We start from the raw sequence: 24,062 nt of genomic DNA, 5'->3' as shown, positions 1-24,062 counted from the left end.
CAAAGCGGTTCCCCTGACACACACCCGCTCTAGTGGGGCTGGTCTGTTTACAGATGCTCGCGGGGCTTCCCCTCCCCCAACAGAAAATACTCGTCTGAAACGGATGAAGGGAAAAAAAGGAAAGCATAGACCGCAGGCTAGCAACAGAACAATCCTACTAAGGCAGAGAGTGACTGTGATACCGTCCTACCTTAGCCCAGAAATGGTTGAAGGGCTTCATGGAGAAGCTCACCCTTGGGGATGGGCAAGTAGGAAATAGCTGCATCAGTGGGAGTCGGATGCCTGCAGTAGCTTAAAGGGGAAGGCAGCCTCACAGAATGAAAACATGTTGGCGTCTTCAATAATAAAGTAATATAAATCTACTTGATTTTTATTCGTTCATGGCATGTCATGTCATACTGACATGCGATCGATCATCCATTTCACTGACTGCAGTGCCCATTTAAATTTGTTTGTGCTTTACCCATTGTCTCCTAATATTCCTCCCGGCTTTCTGCCTCTGAGAGCCACAGGAAGAGGGAGCATTACTGACTTCTGGTGCCTATAACAAACGAAGCTAACCAGACAGGCACAATGAGTGGTCTGGATGGGAAAGAAATCAGAGAGAGATGCATGGAGAATAGGAGGCAGATACATCAGGCTAGCATTTTCGTCTCACCGTCCGGGCGATAATCCGACGGATCGCCTACCGATTGTAGAACCTGCCTGATTTCCCATTGAAATCGGTGGCGTGATAATTGGGCGGCTTCTGCAACAGGCATCGATCCGCTCCACCCGATTGTTAATTACTCAATGTGGTTTCTGATGACCTTTTTCTCTTCCAGACAAGGTCAGCGAGTTCCCCTCCAGGACATCATGGGATACCCAAGATTTCCAGCTCCTCAGAACACCTCCACAAACAAAAATTAAACAACAGGCGACTGTTGATGAGACGAGTATGAATGTGGTAAGTTTGTTTTCAATCACACCATCTTTTGTTGTTATGAAGTGATAACTGTTTGATTGAAACATTTAGCCAAATACTTTTTTATGTTCCAATTTGTCACATGCAATTTTCACCTCTAGTAGAGCAAATTCATTACAAAATGTTGGTGTAAAGCAGCTAAACTACACTGTGATTTGGTTCAGGCACCTCCACTGAGACCCACAAAATGAGTTCTCAGCAGTACAACAGTGTTTTCTCATGATGCAACAACAACTTGTATTTATATAGCGCCTTTAACATAGTCAAACGTCCCAAGGCGCTTCACAGGAGTGTTATAAGACAAAAAATCGACACCGAGTCACATAAGAAATTAGGGCAGGTGACCAAAAGCTTGGTCAAAGAGGTAGGTTTTAAGGAGCATCTTAAAGGAGGAAAGAGAGGTAGAGAGACGGAGAGGTTTAGGGAGGGAATTGCAGAGCTTCGGGCCTAGGCAATAGAAGGTACAGCCACCGATGGTTGAGCGATTATAATCCGGGATGCTCAAGAGGGCAGAAATTGAAGAGCGCAGATATCTCAGGAGGTTGTGGGGCTGAAGGAGATTACAGAGATAGGGAGGGGCAAGTCCATGGAGAGATTTGTAAACAAGGATGAGAATTTTGAAATCAAGGTGTTGCTTAACCGGGAGTCAATGTAGGTCAGCAAGCACGGGAGATGGGTGAACGGGAATTGATGCGAGTTAGGACACGGGCAACCGAGTTTTGGATGACCTCAAGTTTATATAGGGGAGAATGTGGGAGGCCAGCCAGGAGTGCGTTGGAATAGTCAAGTCTAGAGGTAACAAAGGCATGGATGAGGGTTTCAGCAGCAGATGAGCTGAGGCAGGGGCGGAGACGGGCAATGTTACAGAGGCAGAAATAGGCGGTTCAGCCTCAGACAGTTGCCAGGGAGAGGGATGGAGTCGGTGGCTTGGGAACGGAATTTGTGGCCGGGCCTAAAGACAATGGAAATTGAAAATATTTGAAGAGTTCCACTGGGGGGAATATAGAATATGCAGAAACATGTCGAAAGAGCGATCTGAGGGGCAAATGACGACCTAGATAAAAGCAAAGCTATAGATGCAAAATCTAATATTAAGCAGATCCTTCACTACTTCAGCAGTAAGAGGTTATTTGAATAAGGGGTGAGTACCATAAAAGAGGCAAATGGGTTTGAAACAGAGGACAAGCAAAAGGCAGTAAACGTTCTCAATGACTCTTTCCTCCAAGTTTTCACAACAGACGATATGCGTAACATGCTCTACCCAAACAGAGTTAATCCAGGCAAAACTGGATGGAAATCTTAAGCATTTTAAAGGGTTCAAAAACAATAAATCTCCTGGGATAGATGGTAATTATCCCTAAGTGCTAAAGTAGCTTGGGGAAGAGATGTGTGAGGTACTGACAAACATTATGAGGAAGTCATTGTACACTGGGGAGGTTCCACAAGATTAGAAACAGGCTAATGTGGTGCCCATGTTCAAAAAGATAAATAAATAAAAAACAGGCAACTGCAGTCTTACTTCAATCCCATGTAAAGTAAGTTATTATCAGGTGTACATTTAAGGATTATCTGTACAATAATAGTTCAGTTAACAGAAGCCAGTATGGATTCAAAAGAGGAAGTTAGTCAGGCAGTCTTCCTTGACTTCTTTGGGAAAGTAACATCTCACGTAAACTTTGGTAAGTCCTATGTTGCGCTGCACCTAGCATTCCAGAAGGTGTTTGACGAAGTGCCACATGAAAGGCTATTACTTAAGCTCAATGCCGTGGGGATTGCCTGAAGGGTAAATCTTGGGTATGGATAAGAAATTGTCTGAAGGGTAGAAAACAACAGGTACTTGTTAAAGGAATAATTTCAGAGTGTGGGGAAGTATTGGGTGGGGTGCCCCAGGAATCAGTGTTCGAATCACTACTGTTTCTAATTTACATCAATGACTTGGACTCAGAAACCCAATGGCCCTGACTTTGCGGTCGGAGGCTTCCCGCGGGGAAATGCCTCCGATGCGCAAATAAAATGCCCACATACCTGGTGATCCGAGAGGTGCATTAGACTCGCGGTCCTGGGCCCCTCCGGGAACCCGCGGGTAGTGGTCCACGTATCCCAGGGGCGCACGCGGTTCACAAGCGCCCCTGGGATCACGTGGGCCAGTCCAACAAATGGAAGAAGGGAATCCCCATTCATGCTTATGGAGATTCCGTATGTATCGAAACCCCATAAGTGTGAATGGGAATACCCCAAAAAATACATCTACACATCAAATAAATTGAAAAAAACCGTTACATATTTAAAATTAATTAAAATGTTTTAAAGGAGCTAAAAATAAACTTACCTTATTGTACAGGTTTTTTAATGTTTAAATGATTGATAAAAATTATGCTTTTTAAACTCTTAAGAATTTCACGGGCATTCGCTGGGCAAAAGTTGGGCAAATAGCCCAACTCTCCGCCCCGATGCCCCTTTCCCGGGGATGTGGAGGATGTCAAGAAAATTGACAGATCGCAAGTTCCAGGTTTTCGCGCATGCGCTTCGCATGCCTGAACCCGGAACTTGCACGGCCCTTATGTGTGCGTACACATCTCATAAGACCCAAGAGTATCCGTAGACTTGATACTCAGAATGCACAACCAATGCAGAGCAACAATCAACAAAATTAACAGAAAGTTAAACTTTCCAGCCAAAACAGTAGAATACTAGTCAGCGAAGTCCAGATCAAACTGTACATGAGCGATAGCAAAATAGTGCAGATGTTGGAAATCCGAAATAACAGCAGAAAATGCTGGAAAAACTCAGCAGGTCAGGCAACATCCGTGGAGAGAAATCTCTTGCCCTGCCAGTACACTTTACACCTAATCTCAGCCTATTACCATCTCGTCTAGCTCTTTTGTTTCTTTCACTTCTTTTGTCCGATCGCAGCCCTGCCTTCGATCTATTTTCTTTTCTTTCCAGTTTTGAAGAAGGGTTCGACCCGAAACGTCAACTCAAATTTCTCTCCACGGATGTTGCCTGACCTGCTGAGTTTTTCCAGCATTTTCTGTTGTTATTTCAAACTGTACATGCTCTGGTCAGAACATATCTTGAGTATTGTATCCAGTTCTGGTCACTGAGACACAGGAGATATTTGATTATTGGAGGTGGTGCAAAGAAAAGCTACAAGGCTGATCCCCAAGAGGTTTAGGTTTGGAGGATAGACTGGAGAAACATGTGCTTTTCAGCCTTGAAAGAAGACATCTGGAGGTGATCTTAATGAGGTATTCAAGATTGTAAACCATATGGAAAAGGTAAATCCGTTAAATTACTTTAAGTTAAATTGTGAGAGTAGGACAAGGGGTTACTGGTTCAAACTATTAAAAGGCAAATTTAGGATGGATAGCGGGAGGTTTCTTCATCACACAAAATGTAAAAAATGTATGGCATGGACTCCTGGATACAGTAGTGCAGCCAAAAGCCAATTGGATGTTGGAATGGGGCACTTTAGGGTCATTCTGGACAGATGAACTAAGGTGGACTGGACGGTTGTCTTCATCTGTAATTATCTTGTGATATCTACTTAGTGGCATCAGTCAGACTCTTATGGGCTGGTAAACGTACACTGAAAACAGATGTACTATTTCAGTGGATTGGGGTGGGTGGAGACAGAAACAACAAGGGCACATGTTCTTCTGTGTCCCCACACCCATGCTGCTTTCCCGTCGACAGTCTGCTCCAAGACAACTGAACCTGCATGCTAACGACATGCAAATGAGAAATGCCATTTGCACTCTGAACGCTGGTGGCAGGAGCTGCCTGTTTAACCTAGGGATCCAAAGGTTGGTGGAGGGGGTCACCAGGGCAAAACCTGGGGGGGTTATATTAATACCGCAAGGCCAGAAATGTGGGTGTGTTCAGTGGGGCATCTCATACGTGGACTGAAGTCGCGCCCTGCAGATGATGCACTCCAATCAAGAGGGAAGGAAAACCTAGGCCAATGTGTCTAAAGCCAATAGTTTTCTCCAAACCTGAAATGCATTTGTGTGTGTACAAGCACATGCACACAAGGGGGTCGACTTTGATTTTTGGGCGAGTGACCAACGGAGCACGCTGGCGGTTCTCCTGTACCTGCGGCCAGAGGCAGCCGCGGTTTTGAGGGCCTGGCCTCATTTACATCAGGGTGGCAAACTGCAGGGTGCCAAAGCTTAGCTGGGCCTCTTCAGCTCTATCGTCCATGGAACTGGTCAGGGCGTGCAGGTTGTACGTTTGACCAGTTCCAACCTAAAATGGCAATCGGGGTCCTAGAATCCCAAGTTGCATACGAAACAGGACCTACCACCTGTTTTGTGTGCCCAACGGTAGGCCCCTTTCAAAGTGGCATTGGCTACATCCTCAGTGTTAATGGGGCATAACACTACTGATAAGGCTGCCACCCCATTTTGAGGTTGTTATAGCCCTGTTAACGCAAGGCGTAGCAAGTGCAGATCGGCCCCTGTGTGTTCCACAGCATCTACATCCCAGCACACATGCAGTGATGCTACAAATCTCAGAGGCATTGGATTGCTGTTGTCTGTAGAGCGTAGCCTGGCTAGAATGAGTGAAACACCAATGGGCCAGATTTTACTGTCAAAATAACGATGAGACTAATTGTGCTCATCGTTATTTATGTGTAAATGATACAGCACCTTCAGGCGAGGGGAAGATGCAGGGTTAAATGCCAATACCCAAAGGTTGCTGTCTGAGTTGTGCCACTCCGCTATTAGCATAACAAAACTGGCATTTCAATGTCTGCCTCACCATTGAAATGCATTGAATAGAGTGAAGTTGCTGTATTTGTGTGGTGGGTACAAACTAAACTCGACCCAGAAAGTTAAGTCTTGTCATTTCCAGCTAACCTTTTCATGACATGATAATTGTTAAATACTGCCAATCAACCCCTCTGGCACTAAAAAAAATTAACTATTGCAAGTGTATAGTCTCATTCCTTCAGCTATTAATAAATTAACAAATCTAGGCCCCCCTGGATGTCATGGGACATACAGGGTAGGATAAAGAAAAAAAGGGAGGCGTATGACAGATACCGAGGGCTAAATACTCCAGAATCTTTAGAGGAGTACAGAAAGTGCAGGGGTGCAATTAAAAAGGATATTGGGAAAGCAAAGAGAGAGCATGAAAAATTCTTGGCAAGTAAAATCAAGGAAAACCCAAAGATATTTTATTATAAATATATTAAGAGTAAGAGGATAACTAAAGAAAGGGTAGGGCCTATTAGAGATCATGAGGGTAATCTGTGTGGGAAGGCATCGGTAGGGTTCTTAATGAATACTTTGCGTCTGTTTTCACAAAGGAGAGGAGCGAAGCAGACATTGCTATCAGGGAGGAGGAGCGTGAAATATTAGATGAAATAAACATAGTGAGAGAGGAAGTATTAAGGGGTTTAGCAGCTTTAAAAGTGGATAAATCCCCAAGCCCGGATGAAATGTATCCCAGACTGTTAAGCGAAGCAAAAGAGGAAATAGCAGAGGCCCTGACCATCATTTTACAATCCTCTCTGGCTTCAGGTGTGGTGCCGGAGGGCTGGAGGACTGCTAATGTGGTACCCTTGTTTAAAAAGGGAGAAAAGGATAGACCGAGTAATTACAGGCCAGTCAGCCTAACCTCGGTAGTGGGAAAATTATTGGAAAGAATTCTGAAGGACAGGATAAATCTTCATTTAGAAAGACACAGGTTAATCAATTGTTAAGGGAGTATCGTGTCTGACAAACTTGATTGAATTTTTTGAGGAGGTAACAAGGAGGGTAGATGAGGGTAATGCATTCGATGAAGTGTATATGGACTTTGGCAAGGCTTTTGATAAGGTTCCGTATAGCAGACTGGTCACACTACAGGAAAGATGTGACTGCACTAGAGGGGGTACAGAGGAGATTTACAAGGATGTTGCCGGGAGTAGAGAATCTTAGCTATGAGGAAAGACTGGATAGGCTGGGTTTGTTTTCCTTGGAACAGAGGAGGCTGAGGGGAGACCTTATTGAGATGTATAAAATTATGAGGGGCCTAGATAAGGCGGATTGAAAGGATCAATTTCCCTTAGCAGAGGGGCCAAAAACCAGGGGGCACAGATTTAAAGTAATTGGGGGAAGGTTTAGAGGGGATTTGAGGGGAAATTTCTTCACCCAGAGGGTTGTGGGGGTCTGGAACTCACTGCCTGAAAGAGTGGTAGAGGCAGAAACCCTAACTACATTTAAAAAGTACTTGGATGTGCACTTGGGATGCTGTAACCTGCAGGGCTACGGACCAAGAGCTGGGAAGTGGGATTAGGCTGGATAGCTCTTTGTTGGCCGGCGCGGACACGGTGGGCTGAAATGGCCTCCTTCCATGCTGTAACTTTCTATGATTCTAATTGTTGTTGGAGATTTTCAAAATATTAAATCTAATTTTTTTTAACTTTTCCTCTGTTTCTTTTTTTCCTCTCTCAATCCAATCTTTCTTTCCCTCTCTCTATTTCTCTTTCTGTACCTGATTTGACATTGAATTCACCCACTCTAACTTACACTTCCTTCTCCGTCCTTGCGCTGTTGATCTCACAATCCTCCAATCTGATTGGTTAAGGAGATACACAGTTGCTTGTCCTGTTCACTCAGGTCCCAGATACCCTGTTTCCCTCGCTGCACTGTTATCAGCTCGCACTTACAGCAACTTGCTATGCAAAAAATGTAAAAACCTAAATGTACAAGGGCAAGACTAACTAATGGCAGACACCATTAGATGCCCAGCTACAGCAAAATCTGGGCCATCCAGCTAATTGTAAGGACAAAAGATAGCTGACACTGTAACAGCTCTGGTGATAGCAGATTACTGCACAAAATGCTTTCTTCACTTCTATATTGTGTGGTGTTAGAATAGAGTCCTTGGAACAAATACAGAAGGATATAGTTTCTCACTGATCAGCATGGACTGTAATTCCTGTTAAAATCATCTGAAGTAGCTGACAAAGAAGCTGATAGCATTAAAATTGACAACTACCTTCTATGTATACATCTCGTAACGTTTAAACTAACTCAGCAAGTAGTTTGCTAAATTCCAAAGGCTAACATCGTCAGTAGCTGATTATGCATTATCTTGGCGTGCAATCAATTGGTAAAACATTTACGAAGCTAACACTACTTTATGCCGATTTATGGTGTAGTTGCTCTGAAAGGCGAGGTGGCATTGTTTATCTGTTATATAGCCCTGATCACACTGACACTAAATCCATAGCAAGTGCTCAGTTTAGCACTATACATGCACAAACAATAATAGTTCTATGTAAAAATGGTAAAGTTATTGCATGTTGTAACTCCATTATTAAATCGTATTTACTTTTTGTTTCTGAAAATGTTTGCAGATATGACGTTTAAAAGATTGCAGTTGTTGTCTGGAAGATCTAAATGCGCACCGCTATTTGTCAAAGACACTTCTCTGGTAAATCTTCTATGAATTGCTGCAGCCTGTGAGTACAGGCTGGGAGTCTCTGCTGAATGAAGTTTCTTCTCCACTCCCATTCGGTGCTAAATTCCAACAAAGCCGCAGCCTTGTATTAATCTTTGCCTTTAATTTGTTGCCAGGTATATGTATTTAATTCTCATACTACCTCCCCCTTGTTCCTGTTTTGTATTCCTTGCCAAAATCCCAGATCTTTGCACTTGGTCTTTTGTGTCAAATGTCCTTGCGCACTTTTCATCTTTTTTAGCACAGAAAAAATCTCTGACTTAGTAAGGTAACTAATTATCAAATAAAATGGAACAAATCTGCATCGTAATCCTTAACAGAAAAATATTGCAGTGCCACTGTTCTGCTTCTGAAAACAGATAAAGAACAGCACATTTATTTTCTTAGAAATAACAAAGCTCAGCATACAACTTTCCTTATTCACTCATTCTAAAATAAAATAAGTTTTAAAATTTGGTTTATATTTGTGAATATTACATAATTAAACACATTTTGGTTGATGATCAATGCCTTGGACAGACAACAAAGGGAAGGACCTCCTATTGAATTCATTCACACAACCTGTTTCTTCGTGTATAAACGCAACTTCTGTTAGTACATGTGTGTTGTGTGCAACAAACTTGTACGTGTGCAGGAGATGAAGGATCAGTGTAGTGTGCAGCTTTCCTGGTGGCGCTTGTGTGCGATTTGGTCAAGAGCCTTTTTTTAAAAAAAACGTTTTTTTAAGCACAGTTATCAAAACAAATTTGTTTAACATTTCACTTCTTTTGAAGTGTATCTCAGGACTTTATTCAGGAGGCAATAGTGCTTACTCATTGTTTGTTCCATATTTGTATATTGTGTGTACACTATAAGACTACTTGTTTGCACTTTTAATTGTCTATTGCACCTGAATAAGAAATAAGTACTTTTGAATTTTTTTTTAAAGAAATAAATCTGCACTAACAGCTTTGAGATAATTTACAAAAGTGAGACTTCTCTTCCTAAAGTTGTGCTTGCAAGAAAATCCCTTCGAAAACCATTGACAATTGGTCATAAAAAGGGTAATTCCTTGATTGCTGCTGTATTTAACAATCCTTGTATTTGATGGAAAACAACCTCCAGTAATGACAGCTCTTCCTGTGGCGTGAATCACTTACCTAAAAATACTATTAAATCATTCTTTAGGGTTCTCTGACACACCCACAGCAAAATGTGTAAATTATTAGACTTTGGAAATTTTTGATATTAAATATAATCCCCAAGTTCCTTGGTTTACTTAGGCTCCTATGATGGTACTTGCTAACTGTATTGAAACATTAACAGACTTATAATAGTTTATATGCCAGACTTTTCCACAACCAACATGTTTCCCATTGAACCACCATGATTGAAACATGATTAATGTCAATGCAAAGTTATACTCTGTACTATTTAATCACTAGTGAAGTAGATGGAAACAATTTAATTTCACAATACAATTTGTCAGTAATGATGAGCTTTTACTGATTGGCAAAGAATGTGGATAATCCAAAAACAGTAATCAGTATTTTTTTTTTGCATGAGACATAGTGATTCTGCTCAAATGAGGAAATAGGTCAAATGAAGGTGTTCCTTTGCACTCCCTTTCCTCCGAACCCTTGTAATGTTTGTTAATAGAAAACTGCAGTGCATGAGTTGTTGATATTGTACTGTGGCCTTGTGACAAACAGCAAATCTAAACTTTAATCCATTTACATAAAACCAGCGGATGTGGAACAATCTCCATGTCTTTACTTTCTTTTCCAGTATGGCAAAAAAACATATGTATACACACACACACAGTGCATAGTAAACGGATTTTCATTTTGTTTTTACACATTGCAAATCCTTCAGTGCCTTACAGAGGCGGAGAGGAATCAAAACATCATAATACTAGGTTTATGCAAAAGCCAAAAATGTTTGGGTTTTGTCTGTCCAAGCCAAACTCTTTATAGGGCTGTGTTATGGTTTCTTCATATGACTTGGTCTTGAGATTTTTTTCCTTAGTACACAAGGGCCTTGCAAAAAAAATGGAGTAGAGTTTAGATATGCATTTTATTAAAAATAGAAGCATAAGAAAAATGTCATCAGATTTCTAATGTACAGATTACTGAATACATGTATTGTAGTCACCAATGTTTCTTAAATGGTTGTACATCACGCGTTTATAAAATGTTTATTAAATAACACTAAAAATTACTTAAAATCCTGTTGATTTACTTGTTAATAAAATTGTAAGGTTATTTTTATAAGCTGGTAACATGTAAATGATTTCTATACATTTGTATATTGTATAATGTATGCATTTTGTATTAAAATGAAACTAAAAAGTTATTTTAGTTATGAGTGTTTTTTTTTCCCCCCACTCAGTTTTGGATGTGAATATTGTTTTGCTTTCTAGTATCTCCAGTGTTCAAAAGGCAATTAAAGTTAACACAGCCGTGTTTTTTTAATATAAATGTGAGTGTGTGTATGTATATAGGTGTGGCCAAATTTAGCCTTCACTGAGGAGCCCAATGAATCTGGGTAATCTTAATCCAGTCACTAGTAGATGCAAATTCAAAGCACATGGTTTGGCACCAATACAAAAGCAAAATACTGCAGATGCTGGAAATCTGAAATAAAAACAGAGAATACTGGAAATTCTCAGCAGGTCCAACAGCATCTGTGAAGAGAGAAACAGAGTTAATGGCCCAGAAATTCGGGTCTCCACGGGTGAGTACGCACGGGGTACTCACCCGTAGGCCCAATGGAAGTGCCGGTTTCCTGCATGCACTGTGCATGCATGGGAAACCAGCACTTCCGTTCCCCTGAGCAAAGGGGTTCAGAGGTCGAACGCGTGCGCAGGAGAGGCTGCGCGTGCGCATCGAACTTAGGTTTTTTTTGCAGGTTTTCCCAGGAGGGTAAGTCTCCAGAAGTTACACATATAAAAAGCAGTCGCAAGGCCTGCTTTTTACAAGGTAAGTGGTGAATTAATTAAAATTAAAGCATTTTTTCCACAGGTTTATTATTTTTAAATACTTTAAAGTAAGGTAAGTTTATTTTTAGCCCGGTTAGAAAATAAAATTATTTTTTTCAAAAATGTAAATTATTGTTTAAAATAGTTATTTCATGTAATTTATAGTTTATTTAAAAAATGTGATGCTTTTTATAATTTATTTGAGGTTTTAGTGATGTTTTGGGGCTTATAGTATTTATGGTTTTGACAGCTCTTCCTGTCAATTTTATGAATGGGCATTTCCCTGCTACCATTGGCTCTCCATGGCCCACGTGATCCCAGGGGACGCATCGAACTAACTGCGCCCCTGGGATATGCAAGCACTGTGCGCCAGCAGTTGGAGCAGGCCTAGGATCGGAATTCCACGGGGGCCCACAGCTCAACGGCCGGCGCGCAAGGTAAGTGCAGGTCGGGGGCTTGCACCCGCGGGAAGCCTCCGACCCAAATTTCTGGGCCATTGTTTAAGGTTGATGACCATTCATCAGAACTGGAAAAAGTTAGAGATGTAACAGATTTTTAAGCAAATGCAGGGGCAGGGAAAGGGGGAGGGGAGGAAAGAACAAAAGGGAAGGTCTGTGATAGGATGGAAGGCCGGAAAGATTAAAAGACAAAAGGGATGATGGTGCACAGCAAAAGGAGATGGTAATGGGACAAGTTAAGAAACAAAAGATGAGTCCAGATGAGGTGTAAGTGGGAATGGCAGAATCATCAACAGCTGCCATGTGAAAAAAATAAGGGCAGAGGTCAGGGTCTGAAATTGTTGAACTCGATGTTGAGTCCAGAAGGCTGTAAAGTGCCTAATCGAAAGATGAGGTTCTGTTCCTCGAGCTTATGTTGAGCTTCATTGGAACAATGTAATAGGCCGAGGACTGAGAGGTCAGAGTGGGAGTAGAGCAGAGAATTAAAGTGACAGGCGACTGGAAGCTCAGGGTCACGCTTGCGGACTGAATGGAGGTGTAACGCAAAACGGTCACCCAATTTGCCTTTGGTCTCCCCAGTGTAGAGGAGACTGCAGCGTGAGCAGCAAATACAGTATACTAAATTACAAGAAGTACAAGTAAATCACTGTTTCACCTGGAAGGAGTGTTTGGGGCCCTGGATAGTGGGAAAGGAGGAGGTAAAAGGGCAGGTGTGGCATCTCCTGCGCTTACATGGGAAGGTGCAGTGGGAAAGGAAAGTGGTGTTGGTGGTGATTCAGGTTTGGCACTATGTTGTCAGTCACACTCGGAGGCTGCAAAGGCAGCTGGTGTGGAACATTATAAATGTCACAGTCACCTAAAGTAGGCATTGAGGTGTATTTTAGCAGAGAGAAAACTAACTTGTCCCTGAACTGTTCTTTATTGGATCTAAATGTGCTAGATGCTAACACACCAAATGTGATTTTAAAAATTCATTAGGAGTCATGTAGCAGAATGATTGAAAGATGGCTACAAAATAGAAAACCGGATATATGTTTCTCGGGAAGTGGTGTTCCATTGGGATCCGTGCTGGGACCACTGTTGTTCACCATATGCATAGATGATTAGGACTCAGAAATTGAAGGTCTGGTGTCAAATTTTGATATAAATTTGGGCAGTATAGCTAATAATGAGGACTGTATCAGAATACAGGAAGACATAACATGCAGATAAATGGGAAATGAAATTCAATGTGGCGAAGTGTGAGCTGGTTCATTTTGGTAGGAGGAATAATGAAGCCACTTATTCCGTGGAAGTTAAGAAACTAAATGGGATAGAAGAGCAGAGCGATCTGGGAATATAGGTACATAAATCTCTAAAAGTAGCAACACATGTTGATAAGATCATAAAGAGTGCAAAGTACTGGGGTTTATTTCTAGAGGAGTAGAATATAAAAACAGGGAGGTCACATAATGTTTCCACTGGCAGGAGGGTCGATAACCAGAGGACACAGATATAAGATAATTAGCAAAAGAACCTGGGAGAGATGCTGGAAATACTCAGCGGTCACCCAATTTGCGTTTGGTCTCCCCAGTGCAGAGGAGACTGCATCGTGAGCAGCGAATACAGTATATTAAATTACAAGTACAAGTAAATCGCTGTTTCGCCTGGAAGGAGCGTTTGGGGCCCTGGACAGTGGGAAGGGAGGAGGTAAAAGGGCAGGTGTTGCATCTCCTGCGCTTACACGGGAAGGGAAGGAGAAGTTTATTTACGCAGCAAGTTATGACATTTTACGAATTGGATATATACTTTGAAAGGAAAGTTTTGCAGGGCTATGTTGATAGAGCAGGGAAATGGGACTATTTGGATAGTTCTTTCAAATAGCTGGCACAGGCACAATGGGCCATATAGTCTCCTTCTGTGCTGTAAGATTCTATGATTCTAGGTAATGTTAAATCTATATAGAACCTTGGTTAGACCACACATCGAGTACTGTTTGCACTTCTAGTCTCCATACTACAAAAAGATATTGAAGCACTGGAAAGGATTGCTATCAAAATTGAGAGGATGCAACTATCAGAAAAGTTTGATCAGGATGGGGCACTTTTCTTTGGAAATGAGAACTCTAATAGGAGACCAGATTGAGGTCTTTAAAATTATGAAGTTGGTTCGATAAGGTGGATGTGGAGAAACAGTTTAAACTTGTGGGTGAGCCCAGAACAAGTGGGCATAAATATAAAATAGCCACTAACAGATCAAATAAGAATTTAGGAGGAATTTATTAACACAGACAGCGTTGAGAATGTGGAACTCACTGCCACATGGTGTGGTTGAAGCAGAGAGCATTGATGCATTTAATGTTGGCTTGATACATACATGAGGGAGAAGGGAATAGAGGGACCTGAGGGCAAGGTGGGAAGAGGTAATTAGAGTGGGAGGAGGCTCGTGTAGAATATAAACACTGGCATTGACTAATTAGGCCACATGCCCTGTTTATGTGCTGTAGATCTTATGTAGGTCCTATGTGAAATGAGTTTGGAAAGTCTTAACCCAATTGCTAGTGGGCATATACCCACAACGCTAAAGTAGTGCAGTAAAATTCAGCTCAAATTTAACAATCACACTAATAATGATAGTTTGTTAAGGAAATAAAATGGCACACAAGTGCAGTAATAGGTGCTCTCTCAAGATTCCAGTTAAGGGATTATTGCCTAATTGTTGATACAGAGCTTTCTTTTCATTAGGCTGTGCTATATGGGACATAGGAGTAGTTGTTGCTGACATTAGTGCCCAAAATGGGAAATTATGTCTAATTTTCACCTCTAAGTACTGTAAGCATAAAAAATATTTACCCAGCATTAATCCTTAAAATCTGTAGAATGTTTACTTCTGGTAGAGTGGTGGAGGTGAAAAGCAGTTGAAGGCCATGATAGGAGGACAATAGGGTATTTTTGGATGAATGAGCTTAGATGACTACAATGGCCGTCCTTGTCTTCCTTGATTCTAGTTTCAGGTGGTAAACATGTGACACTTATTTTGAACAGATAGTCAGCAAAACTACTCAATAGTCCTCTTTTTCTTGTGATTTATTTTGCATGGCTGCCATGTGGTTACAAAATAGAAATATGCAATTGATTGTTTTCCAATTACCTTCACCAGAAAGTCAGGTCCTAGAGAAGCATCACAGGACTCAAAATAACAAAGCACAATAATAACTAGAATGGGGAGCAGGTTACACAACACCAATGAGTTCAGCACCATTGCTATCTCTCACACAGAGGCCGCGATTTTGTAAATGGATGCAGCTTGGGAGCGGCTCAGCTGGTTTCCGAGTTCCAGTCCTGCACCCAACTGCATCCAGCCAACGGACGTGATTTTACATCGATTGGCCTTGTTAAGCCCACCCTATGGGCTTGCTGGCCAATTAAGAAGAAGCCGGTCAGATGATGTCATTTGATGACACATCATCTGCCGGTTTTCTTAAAGGGACCACACACAATTTTTCTTTGACAGCTCATTTCTCAGTGTTTGACAGCATTGAGGTGCTGCAAACACTGACAATCACTGTACAAACGTGAGCTCTTGCACCCAGACTCTCCAGTGACTCCCTCCTTAGGCTAGAACAGATGGCAGCTGCAGGTAAGGTTGCAGAAGCGATCTGTCACTGGTGAGAGAGATTCTCCCAATGAGGTGGGACTAGACAGCCAATTCAAAGCTTGTTACCTGTAGAAAAGTGTAAATGCATTAAAAATTATTTCCCCAACATTTCCTTACCTCTGAAACTCACCAGTGCACCATTGGATCCTTCACACCACTTCTGCAGCTGTCATCAATGCAGAAACATTACAGCAGACTCACAACACACCACACTTACCTGGCGTGGTGTCCGGACATCGGGGAACCCGAGGCAGAAGCGACAAAATTGAAAAAGAGCCTGTTGACAAGTATCAAGTACCTGTTAACAGCCAGGTAAGTGGCTATAATCCTCTTCTCGCCGCTAGGTGTTGGGTCCATGCGCAAATCAGGGACCCAACACTTGGTGTTAACAGTTACACCAAAAATGCAAGGTGTTAAATGTAGCTGCCATTTCAAAAATCTTCTTAATAGGAAATAATTAAGTTCACAGGCCTAAACTAGAAAGTAATGAATTACCAATAAGTCATGGGTTGGGATTAGCTGTTTCGATTACCTCAGAGAATCTTTTATTCTCTATTGATTAACCTTACACCATTTGTTTAAAGAGGACATGCAATGCAATTTTTGCATTGTTCCCTGTTGTTTTATCATTTATCTAAGAATAGACTAAACAAAGTAGCTTTATTCTGCACAGACTAAATCAAATGCAAATATCGTACAGTTTAAATATTGCAGCATCCGAACTTACTTGAACAATGGTTAATATGCATCATGGGTTTCAAAAGCTGAACCCTATAACAATGTTACCAATCCATTCTAAGGAAAAATGTTTACGGCAAAATAGTAATTAAACAGTGAGGGTTTCTGTGCCTGATTAACCAATATGATGGAAACTATTGCACCTACTTGCTACATTTGGTGATGTATAATGACAAGGACACATAGCAGCTGACAGGGCACATAAACCACATAATATCAGATGCAAAACGTTACAGCCGTGTAGAGCAACAAAGTAATTCTCCAGTTAAGACCAGAAATTAATTTAATTTACAATGGGACCTGTGGTAAAACAATGAATTGTTTGATGCCATGAGAGGGATAGATTTTTGTTTGATAAGGGCATCAAGGAATATGGAATAAAGGCAGGGAAAATGGAGTTGAGGTACGGATCAGCCATGATCTATTTAAATGGTAGAACAGGCTTGAGGGGCTGAATAGCTTACTCCCGTTCCTGTGCTTCTATAGTCAAAATTCACTTTATTTCGGTATTACTACAGTTCTGGATTTTTGTTGATGGTTGGGGGTCAAAGCTTAATTGTTATTTCTCAGAGCATAAGTAGGTTAAATACATAATGGCCCAGAAATTCGGGTCCCAACGCGTGAGTACACACTGGGTACTCACGCATCGGCCCAACAAAAGTGCCGGTTTTGTGCATGCACTGCGCATGGGCGGGAAACCGGCACTTCCATTCCCCTGAAAGAAGGGGTTGAGAGGTGGAACGCGTGCGCCGGAGAGGCAGCGCATGTGCCTCGAACTTACGTTTTTTTCCTAAGTTTTTCCGGGAGGGTAAGTCTCCAGTAGTTACACTTTTAAAAAGCAGGCGCAAGGCCTGCTTTTAACACGGTAAGTGGTGAATTAATTAAAATTAAAACATTTTTAAATACTTTAAAGAAAGGTAAGTTTATTTTTTAGCCCTGTTAGAAAATGTAATTAATTTTTTCAAAAATTTAAATTATTGTTTAAAAGAGTTATTTCATGTAATTTATAGTTATTTTAAAAATCTGATTTAAAAAAAAAAAATTATTTGAAGTTTCAGTGATGTTTTGGGGCTTATAGTATTTATAGGTTTGACAGCTCTTCCTGTCAAACTTATGAATGAAGCATTCCCTGCTACCATTGGCTCTCCATGGCCCACGTGATCCCAGGGGATGCATCGAACTAACTGCGCCCTGGAATACGCAAGCACTGCGCGCCGGCAGTTGGAGGAGGCCCAGGGTCAGAATCCCACGCGGGCCCACAGCTCAACGGCCGGCGCGCTAGGTAAGTGCTGGTCGGGGGCTTGCACCCGCGGGAAGCTCCCGACCCGAATTTCTGGGCCATTATTCCATTCTCCCAGTTTCTCCATCCACTGACTCCCACAGCTACCTGGACTACACTTCCTCCCACCCCACTTCCTGTAAGGACTCTATTCCATTCTCCCAGTTTCTCCATCTCCGCCGCGTCTGTTCTGACGATGCCACCTTCCATACCAGTGCTTCTGACATGTCTTCCTTTTTCCTCAACCAAGGATCACCCTCTACTGTGGTTGACATGGCCCTTGACCGTGTCCGTTCCTTTTCCCGCACTTCTGCTCTCACCCCTTCCCCTCCCTCCCAGAACCATGATAGGGTTCCCCTTGTCCTCACCTTTCACCTCACCAGCCTCCACATTCAACGGATCATCCTCCGCCATTTCCGCCACCTCCAACGTGATCCCACCACCAAACGCATCTTCCCCTCACCTCCACTTTCAGCATTCTGAAGGGACCGCTCCCTCCGCGACACCCTGGTCCACTCCTCAATCACCCCTAACAGCCCTTCCCCTTCGCCTAGCACCTTCCTGTGCAAGCGCAGGAGATGCAACACATGCCCTTTTACCTCCTCCCTTCCCACTGTCCAGGGCCCCAAACACCCCTTCCAGGTGAAACAGCGATTTACTTGTACTTCTTGCAATTTAGTATACTGTATTCGCTGCGGTCTCCTCTACATTGGGGAGACCAAACGTAAATTGGGCGAACGCTTTGTGGAACAAGGATGTTCTTGCCATGGAAGGAGTGCAGCGAAGATTCACCAGGCTGATACCTGGGATGGCAGGAATGACGTATGAGGAGAGATTGAGTCGATTGGGCTTGTACTCGCTGGAGTTTAGAAGAATGAGAGGGGATCTCATCGAAACATATAAAATTCTAACAGGACTAGACAGACTAGATGCTGGAAGGATGTTCCCGATGGTCGGGGAGTCCAGAACCAGGGGTCACAGTCTAAGGATAAGGGGTAAGCCATTTAGGACAGAGATGAGGAGGAATTTCTTCACCCAGACAGTGGTGAACCTATGGAATTCTCTACCAAAGAAGGCAGTAGAGGCCAATTCATTAAATATATTCAAGAAGGAGTTGGATATATTTCTTAAGGCTAAAGGGATCAAGGGATATGGGGAGAAGGCAGGAACAGGGTACTGAATTTGGATGATCAGCCATGATCTCATTGAATGGCGGAGCAGGCTCGAGGGGCCGAATGGCCTACTCCTGCTCCTATGTTTCTATGTTCAGTCCGTAAGGGTGACCCTGAGCTTTCGGTCGCCTGTCACTTTAATTCACCACTTCACTCCCACTCTGATCTCTCTGTCCTCGGCCTATTACATTGTTCCAATGTAGCTCAACGTAAGCTCGAGGAACAGCACCTCATCTTTTGATTAGGCACTTTAAAGCCTTCTGGCCTCAACATTGAGTTTCAAACTACTGTATAACCCCATCCCCCATTTTTCATGCTGTATGATTTTGCCATTCCCATTTGCAACATTTTATCTTTCCTGCCTCTTACAAAAGCACAGTGTGTTCCTTCATCCCCCCCTGTCTCTGCACCTGCTTAATATCTGTTACACCTCCAGCTTTTTCCAGTTCCGATGAAGGGTCCCAGACCTGAAACGTTAACTCTGTTTCTCTCTCCATGGATGCTGCCTGGCCTGCTGAGTATTTCCAGCGTTTTCTGTTGTTATTTTAAGTTAAATACATTTTGGGATGATTTGTGGTTGTGATTCCTATGGAATTAAATTTGCATTTACTTTCCACAACTTTTCTTACTGCTTTGTAAACTGCATAACCAATTTACATTCAGAAACAGAAATGTATGTAAGCATATGTCAGTCATACATAGGTTATTAGGCTGTGGTTTTACCACAAATTAACGTTTTAAAAATCTAATACTGAAACGGCTATTAATGAGTTGAACTCTGTGTTCCATGTTAAGCAACACCTTGTAGGAATTAACGAATTCCTACGAATAACTGAGATCGACACCAGAGAACGATTAAACAGGTCTTTACTCAACGGAGATGCCACGAGGACTGCCTGGGCAGTCCCGTGGTTTGCGACGTGACGTCATCGCGTTTGCCCGCGTTTTCCCGTGCTCTTAAAGGGGCCACACCCCGTACATGCAAACTCTATAGACAAAACACAGTAATGCCTAACACAATGGTACAGGTGTAGGCTGGTGTTAGAACCTCGTTAAAGAGAATTATATACAGTTAGCCAGAGTCATTCAGTGGTTCTGCCACATGCGCCCCCCCAGAATTCGCTTTAACGGACAAAGTCAAATGGTGAGGGGGTCTGACAAGCCTGTCAGAATGACTCCTGTACTCTCGAGGCAGAGGCGGCTGGCGGTCTGGCGGGCGGTCGCACTTGGTCTGCCGTAACGACAACGGGTGGCTGACCCCATCTCGGCGGTTGTGCTGTCTCGACGGGGCGGTCGAGGTCCAAATGTGCTGGCTTTAAGCGGTCGACTGAAATGTGGTCCGGTTTACCACTGACATCTACCGTGAAGGTTTTGTCCCCTGCTTCCAACACGCGGAAGGGACAGGTTGATATACCTATCAATTCGTCCAATGAAAAGCGACGAGTTAGGAAAGTAACTATAGGTTTTTATTGACTAAATAACAGAGCCCACCCTCATGGGTGATCGGATCCAGCAAGGAGGAATACCAGCCAGTCGACTACCTTTATACCTGGGCAGGTAGGTGGAGCCATGGGCGGAGTCAGTGATGGTCAGCCCAGGTATAACAGTGTGACAAGAGGCGACCTCGTATAGTGATACAACAGTGAGAACAGTGAGAACAATATAACAGTGATAACTATAGTGTAACGATAGTGAACGATAAAAGTGGTTTACCACATTCACCCCTTCTTTAGATTTGAGTCCGGCGGGGTGAAGTGTACTACCAGTTCTGGTATGTCAGTCTGTCCGGAGGCCTCGTAAGCCTCTCCGATCGTCGCAGCGGCGGTGTTGCATTATCCGGTGTTAATGCTGGTGTCTGCGTGGTCGGCGAAGGCTCGTGGGGTTCCGGCATGCCGTCTACCTGGGCTGGAATTGGGGGGGTGGTGGGGGGGGGTAAAGGTGGTGTCTCCGGAGTGCCCGAGGGTGCGAGGTCTCGTAAGGAGACAGTATCCTCCCGCCCGTCTGGGTAAGCCACGTAGGCGTACTGGGGGTTGGCGTGCAGGAGGTTCACCATCTCGACCAGGGGGTCCGTTTTATGGGCCATCACGTGCTTTCGCAGCAGGACGGGCCCCGGAGAGGTCAGCCAGGTTGGTAGAGTGGTTCCCGTAGTCGACTTCCTGGGGAAAACAAACATTCGTTCATGGGGGGTGGCGTTAACGGCAGTGCAAAGTAGTGACCGGATGGAATGCAGCGCTGTCGGGAGGACTTCCTGCCAGCGGGAGGTTGGGAGGCCCTTAGACTTTAAGGCTAAGATGACGGCCTTCCAGACAGTCGCGTTCTCTCTTTCCACCTGGCCGTTCCCTCGGGGGTTGTAGCTGGTGGTCCTGCTTGCTGCAATACCTCTCGCTAGCAGGAACTGGCGGAGTTCCTCGCTCATGAAGGAGGAGCCCCGGTCACTATGTATATAGTTCGGGAACCCGAACAAGGCGAAGAGTTCGTTCAGGCATTTAATGACCGTGGTACTGGTCATGTCTGGGCAGGGGAAGGCAAAGGGGAAACGGGAGTACTCATCAACGACGTTGAGGAAGTACACATTACGGTCGGATGACGGTAGGGGCCCCTTAAAGTCGATGCTCAGGCGCTCGAAGGGGCGGGTGGCCTTGATCAGGCTTGCTTTGTCCGGCCTATAGAAGTGCGGTTTGCACTCGGCACAGGTCTGGCAGTTCCTGGTCATGGTCCTGACCTCCTCGATGGAGTAGGTCAGGTTGCGGGCCTTAATGAAATGGTAAAGTCTGGTGACCCCGGGGTGGCAGAGGTCGTTGTGGAGGGTCTGAAGTCTATCAATATGCGCGCTGGCGCATGTAATTCGTGAAAGAGCATCGGGGGGTTCGTTCAGCTTACCTGGCCGGTACAAGATCTCATAATCGTAGGTGGATAGCTCGATTCTTCACCTCAAGATCTTGTCATTCTTGATTTTGCCCCTCAGCTTGTTATTAAACATGAAAGCGACCGAACGCTGGTCGGTGAGGAGGGTAAATCGTTTGCCTGCCAGGTAATGCCTCCAGCGTCGTACCGCCTCCACGATCGCCTGGGCTTCCTTCTCGACCGACGAGTGTCGGATCTCAGGGCCCTGTAGGGTCCTTGAGAAGAAGGCCACCGGCCTCCCCTCCTGGTTAAGGGTGGCGGCTAGGGCGAAGTCGGATGCATCGCTCTCCACTTGGAAGGGGATGGACTCATCCACTGCGTGCATTGTGGCCTTGGCTATGTCTCCCTTAATGAGGGAGAAGGCCGCGCACGCCTCCTCCGTGAGGGGGAAGGATGTGGACTTCATGAGGGGTCTGGCTTTGTCCGCATAATTGGGCACCCATTGGGCATAGTAGGCGAAGAGTCCCAGGGTTCTCTTAAGTGCCTTAGGACAGTGGGGGAGGGGTAGCTCCATGAGGGGGCGCATTCTTTCGGGGTCGGGGCCGATGACTCCGTTCTCTACTACACAGCCGAGGATAGCAAGGCGTGAGGTGTTAAACACACATTTCTCCTTATTGTAGGTGAGGTTCAGCCGTTGGGCCGTACGGAGGAATTTCTCCAGATTCACATCATGGTCCTGCCGGTCGCGGCCGCAGATGGTGGCGTTATCTAGATAAGGGAACGTGGCCTGCAGTCCGTTCTGGTCGACCATCCGGTCCATCTCCCTTTGGAAGACCGACACCCCGTTGGTGACACCGAAGGGGACCCTAAGGAAGTGGTAGAGGCGCCCGTTCGCCTCGAAGGCGGTATACTGGCGGTCCTCCGGGCTGATAGGGAGTTGGTGGTAGGCCGACTTAAGGTTGATGGTCGAGAATACTCGGTATTGTGCAATCTGATTGACCATGTCAGATATGCGGGGAAGGGGGTATGCGTCCAGCTGGGTGTACCTGTTTATGGTCTGGCTGTAGTCGATGACCAAGCGATTTTTATCGCCGGTCTTAACGACCACGACCTGGGCACGCCAGGGGCTGCTGCTCCCCTCGATGATGCCCTCTTTCAGGAGGCGCCGCACCTCATAGCTAATGAAGGCCCTGTCCCCGGCGCTGTACCGCCTGCTCTTGGTAGCGACGGGTTTGCAGTCGGGGGTTAGGTTAGCGAACAGGGAAGGTGGCGGGACCTTGAGGGTGGATAGGCTGCAGGTGTTACGTGGTGGGCGGTTTAACATCCGCTGGTTGTCGACTGTGAGTGGGGGGAGGGGTCCACCGTATGCTAGGGTGACACTTTGGAGGTGGGATTGGAAGTCCAGCCCTAGTAGGACGGCAGCGCAGAGCTGAGGGAGGACGAGGAGTTTAAAGTTTTTATACTCCGTACCCTTAACCGACAGGGTCACAACACAGTAGCCGCTGATGTCCGTGGCGTGGGACCTTGATGCCATCGAGATTCGGTTGCGCGTTGGCAGGACGGGGAGGGTGTAGTGGCTCACCGTGTCTGGGTGGATGAAGCTCTCCATGCTTCCGCTGTCGAACAGGCAGGTCGTGGCGTGGCCGTTTACTTTGATGTCCATCATCGACTTGGACAGGTGATGCGGGCGGGCTTGATCCAGAGTGACGGAGGCTAGTGTGTAGCTGAGCGAGTCATTGTCGTCTGCGGGTGAGGCGGTCGTCGGGTCTGGAGGCACGGTGGCAGTCGAGCGTGGTGGGTAAAATGGCGTCTCCCACGAGGTTGGACAAAATGGCTGCCCCCATAACTCACATGAGGCACTATTGGGGTCGGTTGCCTTGATCAAAGATGGCCGCCCCATGACTCACGTGTAGGGATGCTGGCCTCTGTTGCCTTGAAGGAAGATGGCCGCCCCCACAGTTCGCATGAGGCACTGCTGGCCTCTGAAGATCCACTTCTGCAGGCCTTAGCAAGGTGGCCTTTCTTCCTGCAGGTTGAGCAGGTGGAGTTCCTAGCTGGGCAGCGCGACCTCGGGTGTTTCTCCTGGCCGCAGAAAAAGCAGCCGCGGGGGTCCGATGTCGGAGCCGGTACCGGGGGTGGCGGTCCCGATCGGGTCCGGGACGCCGACGCTGAGGTAGGTCTCGGGGGCGGCGCGGTGAAGGGTATTGCGGTAGGGGTCGGGCCCGAGTCCCAGGGTCGCGAACAGTACCTGGAGAACGCCTCCTGGTCCCGATGGGCCACCTCCAGGGAGAGAGCGAGGGCTGCAGCTTTGTCCAGGTCGAGGTCCTTTGCTTCCAGTAATCGCTGCCGTGAGTAGTCGGACCGTAGGCCTTTCATGAAGGCATCGCGGACGTTGTCTTCCGTATTTTCTGCCGCCGTTACTGCTTTAAAGTTACAGTCTCTGCCGAGTGCTTGTAGCACCCGTAAAAATTCCTCCACCGGCTCCCATGGCAGTTGCGGGCGGGACCTTAGGAGGTGCCTGGTATACATGGGGTTTACCGGGGTTTGGTACTGTCTT

The 24,062-nt window shown here is 45.0% G+C and overlaps 1 protein-coding gene across 2 annotated transcripts in view; it reads left to right on the top strand.

The window, feature by feature from the left end:
* The window catches only part of LOC147122627 (uncharacterized), a 191,627-nt gene extending 180,874 nt beyond the window's left edge, over positions 1–10,753 (top strand). For both annotated transcript variants that reach the window (XM_086007983.1, XM_086007975.1), the window contains 2 exons: positions 825–946; positions 8,316–10,753. In XM_086007983.1, coding sequence (XP_085864109.1) covers positions 825–941 — 117 coding nt within the window. In that variant the 3' untranslated portion in view covers positions 942–946; positions 8,316–10,753. The remainder of the gene's footprint in view (positions 1–824; positions 947–8,315) is intronic.
* Positions 10,754–24,062: the final 13,309 nt, after the last annotated feature.

The sequence above is a fragment of the Somniosus microcephalus genome, chromosome 2 (genome assembly GCF_052327205.1).
Source record: "Somniosus microcephalus isolate GS21.2 chromosome 2, FLI_Smic_1.0, whole genome shotgun sequence".
NCBI lineage: Eukaryota > Metazoa > Chordata > Chondrichthyes > Squaliformes > Somniosidae > Somniosus > Somniosus microcephalus.
The sequence above is the reverse complement of the archived record's forward strand: the minus strand, read 5'-3'. Positions and strand labels throughout refer to the sequence as shown.